General features: G+C 40.7%; 1 protein-coding gene across 1 annotated transcript in view; it reads left to right on the top strand.

Moving 5' to 3' along the window:
* Positions 1-20: 20 nt before the first annotated feature.
* Positions 21-7703, top strand: part of LOC107756716 (SRSF protein kinase 2-like) — a 20325-nt gene continuing 12642 nt past the window's right edge. The window contains exon 1 of the mRNA XM_016573929.1: positions 21-166. Within this exon, the coding sequence (XP_016429415.1) occupies positions 21-166 (146 nt within the window). The remainder of the gene's footprint in view (positions 167-7703) is intronic.

Genomic DNA, 7703 nt, shown 5'->3' with positions numbered 1-7703 from the left:
GGAATGCATATGTATCTGTAATGCTTGAGCTTGAGAGAGAGAGAGAGAGAGAGAGAGAGAGAGAGAGAGAGAGTTTTATTCCTCCCTGGTTCGGCTCCGTTCTTCTCTCGGGAGCGAGCGGCTTGCCCATGTCTGTCAACTCAGAAAAATCTTCTTCCCCAGAAAGGTAACATCATCTTCATCATCATCATCTTCATCATCACACTCTCGCTGTCTGTCTGTCCCGCTGTCCTCCATTTCATCTCTTCTGTCTCTCTCTCTGTCTGTCTGTCTGTCTGTGGCTGATATGAAGTCAAGCACAGAGAAGTGCTGTAATGTGTTTCATGCTGTACACTGTACACTGTACACTGTACACACACACGACGGTCTCGGTTTGGTGTGCAGCTCTATATGAGACACGGTGCTGTGCGTCAGACGCTGAAGCTTCACAGACGCTGTGCGAAACACCAGCTGACTCTGATGTTCTTCATGCTGTTTTCTTTTGTGCAGCATCAACGCTACATATATTGCGGCGTGTGTCGTCACACCACTGTTATTTGGGGCATCAGAAGCAGACCACAGAAACACAGAAAGGGTGATTTTGCTGCAAAGAACCGTTGCTTTATAAAGACGTTTTAATGCAGTTCACAGAGCCAAATGAACATGCATCTCAGATGATGTGGAAGCGAATAAACACCAACATTTAGCGTCAGGTGACTGAATGAGTGTGAACATGAATATCGAGCTCCAGATGAGCTGCTGGATGTGCGACTGTGCCGTGTGTATGGCCGACGTGCCCTGAATGCCTTTCAGGAGCTGAATGTTCATAAGCATGATGTGATGTGTGATCTAAAACTTCCCGATGAACAGATACAGACAGACGTACAGTAGGCTAAAGTGTCAGGATAGAGCTTTTGTTGGCCTGCAGCGTGACAGAGATTCACTGGAGGATGTCTGTCTTGCCTAAAATTAGATGTTCTGCTGTGAATCTTGAACTTGTGAAGGTCCCCAGAGGCGGGTCACGTGAGCCTCTACAAAACCCTCAGTCCAGCTCTGATCATGTGATCCAGATGTGCTATTAAGACATAATCCAGGACAAATGCTTTTCCAAAACTACCTCACTGAAACCAGCAGGTTCTGGAAATAGACTGATCTGACCCATCAGACAGTGAGTCACAGGCTGTGCTCGTTAGGATGGCTAGTGAGAGAGCTGTGTGTCTTGGCGTGCTGATTTCCATCTTAACGGCCCAGATTTGTTGACGAGTGTAGACGTGATCATGACCAAGCTGCCTCACACAGTTAGCAGGCTAATCAGATGATGTGGGTCATAAACAACAACAAAAACAGGGCAGAGAGGAGCTGGGATGTTTGCATTGTTTGGTGAACTGCTCAGACCTGCTGACTAGCACACTAGACCCAGCGCAGAGACCTGAAGTCAAGTCACCTTTGTTTATATAGAGCTTTATACAATACTGATTGTGTCAAAACAGCTTCAATTCTGATTGTGACTGTCAAACAGCAAAATAGTTTGTCAATAATGCAAGACGACAATAACAAAGAGTCATTTTCCAGCTAAAGTCTGTCCATTGATGATTCAGTGATGTCATCAGGGTGCGAATTACGGGGGGGTCTGACCCCCCTAAAGAAGGCTTTATCCCCCCCTGATGGACGTCAACACTAGATGTAAGGGGGTCAGATAGAAAGAAGGCTAGCCTACGCATAATGTGGAGATTTACTTGTAAATATTAAGATGCATTTCTATAGCCTTGACTGATTAAAAAAAATTTTAAAATTTGGCAGCTCCTGAAATGAGCCATTCTGACATTATCTGAGCGGATGGAGAATACGCTATAGCACTGATTCAAAGACGTGCATTTATTGCTTGGACGGAGCAAGAACACCTGAAATGCATGTGTAGATTCAGTCGAGTGATAAAGTTTACCCTCTTCAACTTAATGCTGTTGAACTGAATTTACAGAGCAAACTGTTTGCTAAAATAACCACAACATTAACATCACCGCTGGCTGAAATACAAGCGCACGGTTCTGTCCGTCAGATGCGCGTGAAAGTTGCATGTGTTACTATAACAAACACTGCGTGTTTTCTTTCAGAATCATCATTGGCTGGTAGAAAGACAAAAATAGGTTACATAAAAGTTTTTAACCTAAAAATGAAGATAAAGTAAAGGTGTCAATAATTACATTTTAGACACATTGTCAGTAATTTCGCCAACGAAAATAAAGCCCTAGGAGAACTGTTGTGCATCTCTGATCAACACACAGCGGTGTTTCATTAATGAATCCACATTTGTAAACGAATCGAGTGAATCAGTGATTCAGTGAACCATTCATAAAGGCAGTTGCTTCGTTTCTGAATGAATCAGCAGTTTGCACGAATCGATTGATTGAATGAATGATTGAATGACTCTGAATGACCTACTGGCGCGTTTAGTTTTATGTTTAGAGTATCGTTTCTTTTTTATAATAATTTCATATTTCACTATTTATTTGCATGTTTGTATGTTGAATTAAAATATTTCTTTCTAAAGCTACTTATATTTCGGCTACTTTTTTGTAATGTCTATTCAGTGGTTTTTTTCTAAATTAACACAATGATAACTACCGGTATTATCTTTAATAATAACTTTATCTTTAATCGGCACATGATGTGCATGTTAATTAATGAATCTCATTAATTTGAATTATTAATCAGCACATTATGCAATTAGTTTTTTTTTAAAAACATTAAAAATACCCACCCCAAGTGCTCTGACCCCCCCAATGGTCACTGTGTAGTTCACACCATGGATGTCATCATCCAGGTCAGATCTCTTCCAATAGTGTTTGTGCAATCAGTCAAGCGTCCCCAACTAAGCAAGCCAGAGGAACCAAAACTCCATCGGTGACAGAATGGAGAAAAAACCTTGGGAGAAACCAGGCTCAGTCGGGGGGCCAGTTCTCCTCTGACCAGACAAAACCAGCAGTTCAATTCCAGGCTGCAGCAAAGTCAGATTGTGCAGAGGACTCATCTGGTTCCTGTGGTCTTGTCCCGGTGGCCGTCTGAGACAAGGTCTTTACAGGGGATCTGTATCTGGGGCTCATCTAGTTGTCCTGGTCTCCGCTGTCTTTCAGGGCTGTAGAGGTCCTCTCTAGGTGCTGATCCACCATCTGGGTTGGATATGGCTTGATCCAGGTGACCATCTGATCTGACTACAGTCTGGATCTGAGTGGCTCCCGGTTACGGATGACCTAATTAATGCAGCCTAACAATCCTTTAACGGATTTGAATATTAGAAATGTGTTAGTGTGTTATGTGTAAGCCAGGTTAAAGAGATGGGTCTTTAATCTAAATTTAAACTACAGAGTGTGTCTGCCTCCCGAACAATGTTAGGTAGGTTATTCCAGAGTTTGGGCGCTAAATAGAAGAAGGATCTGCCGCCCGCAGTTGATTTTGATATTCTAGGTATTATCAAATTGCCAGAGTTTTGAGAACGCAGCGGACGTAAAGGACAATAATGCAATAAGAGCTCGTTCAAATACTGAGGTGCTAAACCATTCAGGGCTTTATAAGTAATTAGCAAGATTTTGAAATGTATACAATGTTTAATAGGGAGATTTTTGGTCCAATAATTAAAACCTCTGTTTTTTCAGAATTTAGCAGTAGGAAATTACTAGTCATCCAGTTTTATTATGTCAACTTTGCATTCTGTTAGTTTTGCGAGTTTGTATGTTTCATCAGGCCGTGAAGAAATATAGAGCTGAGTATCATCAGCATAACAGTGAAAGCTAACACCGTGTTTCCTGATGATATCTCCCAAGGGTAACATGTAAAGCGTGAAGAGTAACGGCCCTAGTACTGAGCCTTGAGGTACTCCATACTGCACTTGTGATCAATATGATACCTCTTCATTCACTGCTACGAATTGATGGCGGTCAGATAAGTACGATTTGAACCATGCCAAAGCAATTCCACTAATGCCTACATAATTTTGTAGTCTAATCAAAAGAATGTTGTGGTCAATAGTGTCAAAATGTCAGGAAGTGACCATCTGAACGACATAATAAAGCTTCTGTGTGCCAGATCTGATGAGTGGGATCTCTGGTTCAGTTTCTAGTAAGTGTCTCAATTTAAATCAGTCAAGTATCTTTCAAAGAATAAATGTCATGAAGCTCACAAACGTGCGACTAGATCTTCCTCAGATTAATTCGTAGCAGAGAATTTGTAAATCACATCAGACGGTCAGTGAACGGACTGTGACAGACGACTGGCGGGCAGTCCAAAGTTTATGCCAAGCGAACTGTTAACGTAACCTTAGCAGTGTAATGAGATCAGGTCAGTGTTGGAGATGGCATCAGGTCTGACGATTACTGCAGCAGTAGCATGGCCCAGTCCAGCCTAGCATCCATGCTACATGTTCCCAACAAAATCTGAGATGATTTCAGAAAGCATTTCTTCAAGAATCTTTGTATTTGTGTAGACCAACATTTTAACCAAACATTTTGACTCAAGGGCCACATCAGCTTTTTTGGATATAAGCAAGGGGCCACATAGTATATGCATGACAAATTAAGCTTTGATTGATTTTTTTTTTTTTATTTATTCTAAATTGACTCAGTTACTACTGTATTGTATGAGTACTTGTACATGGAAGTATACATGGAAGCTCCATTCTTGTACCATCTCTACCTTTTTTTTATGAGCATATAAGTTGATTGATGTGTAAGTCACATTTTATAATTTCATTCAGAAATAATGTAAAATAAACTAAATGTTTGCAAACATCATGTATTTTTCTTCCCCTCCACAACAAATCCTTTAAATTTTGTAGTATTCAGAACAGAAAAATGAATGAAAAATACAGGCATAAAACAAACTGAAATTATACTCTCATTCATTATAAACAATTATAAACCCCCTTTTATAAAAGCCTAAACTAATTTATTTAAAGGGGTCATATGATGTTGCTAAAAATAACATTATTTTGTGTATTTGGTGTAATGAAATGTGTTTATGCGGTTTAAGGTTCAAAAAACACATTATTCAGATCTTCTTTATGCAGCAAGAGCTTGTAACACTCCAAAGAGAAAGGAACAATTGAAATGGCATCATATGACCCCTTTAAAGCGAAACTGAAACTGGCGGCGTGTGGGAAATGCATCAAACCAAATACAGGGCTTTATGTTCTCCGGCACCGCACCGGATCTCCAGCATGCAGCGTTTGGCTGCGGAAAAAAATAATCCTACATTTAAAAAAAACTTGTTGATATCACTTTCGAGTCCATGAGTTCGCCTAGCAATGGTGTGAGAGGAGCACAGCTTTCACTCTCAACCAAACTAACATTACTAGCCAATCAGAATGTTTTGCTGCTCTTATAAACACGAGACGTGCATAATAGTATCCAACTGCAGAGTCGCAACCCTGATGAATGGAGAAGCGCGACACGTTGAAAAGCTGCGAGGCGCAATGTTCAAAGATGTCCATATTTACATAGAAAAACTAATTAAAAAGCAGCGAAGCTTTGTAAACAGCTAAGATTAATCACGTCATCTCCATAAGAACGATTTTTGAAAAGGTCCTGTTCACACATGATCTCTTAATGGTAACTTACCGGTAATTTACCAGTAAAGACTGTATGTGTGAAAGTGGCTAAACTCTTCCTCTGTATATGCTGTGAGTTTGAATTGCTTAACGTTCATCTGGGAAAACTGTGCATTTTCTCAATAGATTTGTAACGTAAATAATTTATAAACCTTTGCCAACACAGGAGAATGCATCATATTTCTAAATATGCCATTTATTGTACATCGCAATTTCAAAATAAACGTTTCTGAGTTTGCATGTGGCCAAATATTAAAATTGAATGGATTTAAACATCTTTTAATCACACTGGATGAAAGTGTCCGGCGGGCCGTATATGGCCTGTGGGCCGTAGTTTTCCCTCCTCTGGTGTAGACCATAAATCTCCAGAGTGATCATCAGATCAGCTAAGATCACTCGTCTGACTGTGAGGTTTTGTAGGCCAGTGTGAAGCATGACAATATGAGAGTCATCAGTCTTCTGAATCAACCCACGGCTGTCATGTGATCCGGTTAGTGGACATGACACCAGCTGATGAAGGCCGTCCTGACGTGTGTGTGTGTGTGTCCATGTCCAGTGATCAGTCTGTCTGCTGACTATCAGCGAGCTCCAGAGACTCTAACACACAGTTCAGCTGCACATTCTCCAGTATGAAAAGGGCTTTGTGTTCTCATGTGAGTAGGTGCTGTGGAATGTGATTTATTGATTTTATATATTGTGTATTATTTTGTGTATCCCTACCAGTGTACAGATGCTCAAAGGAACTGTTCACAGAAATTCTGTTGTCATTCACTCATCCTCATGTCTCAGACCTGTAGGACTTTCTTTACTCTGTCAGACACAGCAGAATATACGATGTTTGAGGTTTCTGTCAAGACCTCTTTAACCTCTTTAATGTGTTTGGGTTAGAGACCGCTGCTGTGCTTAAACCAAGTACATTTTCTTTTATTTTTTGCATTACCAATACATAGAGGTACTCGTTCAAATTAAAAACGGTCAAGTAACCAGCAGTTTTTGGACCACTTGAGATGGACTGACCCAGTAAACCAGTAAATAACCTGTCTAATGTTCTTATTTCAGCTGAAGAGTACTAGTCACTAGTGGTTAGTGGCGCGGCTGTATGTGTGTCGTTGTAAACCGCGTCTGGCTGACTAACAAAAGTGTGTCTCTTTTAAGGATTATGAATAATAATTAACTAGTAGTACATATAGATAAAGTAGATGTTTGTAGTTATTAAATTGTATTTTACACTGTCCTGGACTGCGATTGGTCGAGCAGGAGTGCTGATGTCACTTTCTTTCTGCAGGTGCATCGATACACCAGTAGGGTTACGTTTAGCTTTATACTGCCTTCTTGTTTACTGAAATATATAATGAAGATGAATGGTTTATTCTGATAAATGTAACTCTTCAGTGAACATTACTTCTGTTGCTGCTGTTTCATAGAAGCATTTAGGCGTCTGAATCACTGTAATGCTGGAGTTGCTTTAGTGTCATTCATATCAGCATTATATTGACATCTCTGCTCTGTAGACATCAGCGTCTGCCACTGAAAAACATCCACCGACACAAGTGGAACTGCTGAAATGAGAAGAAGATTTGTTGTGTGTGAGTGTGAGTTCTGGACTGCGTGTGAATTGGTCATGAGATTCCTGGCGTCGCTCTCGTTCCCTGAACGCTTCTCAGAGACACAGAGAGACAGAGAGGGAGAGACAGACTGTTCTGGAGCAGAAGACTTTAGCCAAACATCCCTCCATCATTATGGATCATAGTCACTCTCATTCCAGCAGGACGTTTGGTTTAGCGCTCAGTGCACTGCGATTACGGCATCGAGCCAAACGCAGGTAAAGAGAGAGTGTGTGTGTGTGTGTGTGAGATGAGTTCTTATACAAGACAGCCATGGTGAGTCACCAGCTAGGCGATGAGATCTAACCCTAACTCGTCTCAGCCAATCAAAACAGCTCAGATACACGACAGCGCTGAACACTGAGGTCTTTAAAGGGGTCATATGATGTTGCTAAAAAGAACATTATTTTGTGTATTTGGTGTAATGAAATGTGTTTATGCGGTTTAAGAAAAAACACATTATTTTCCACATACTGTACATTATTGTTTCTCTTCTATGCCCCGCCTTTCTGAAACGCGTC

Source organism: Sinocyclocheilus rhinocerous, unplaced genomic scaffold, assembly GCF_001515625.1.
Source record: "Sinocyclocheilus rhinocerous isolate Xijiao unplaced genomic scaffold, SAMN03320098_v1.1 scaffold1795, whole genome shotgun sequence".
Classification (NCBI taxonomy): Eukaryota; Metazoa; Chordata; class Actinopteri; order Cypriniformes; family Cyprinidae; genus Sinocyclocheilus; species Sinocyclocheilus rhinocerous.
This window is presented reverse-complemented; position numbering and strand designations above follow the sequence as displayed.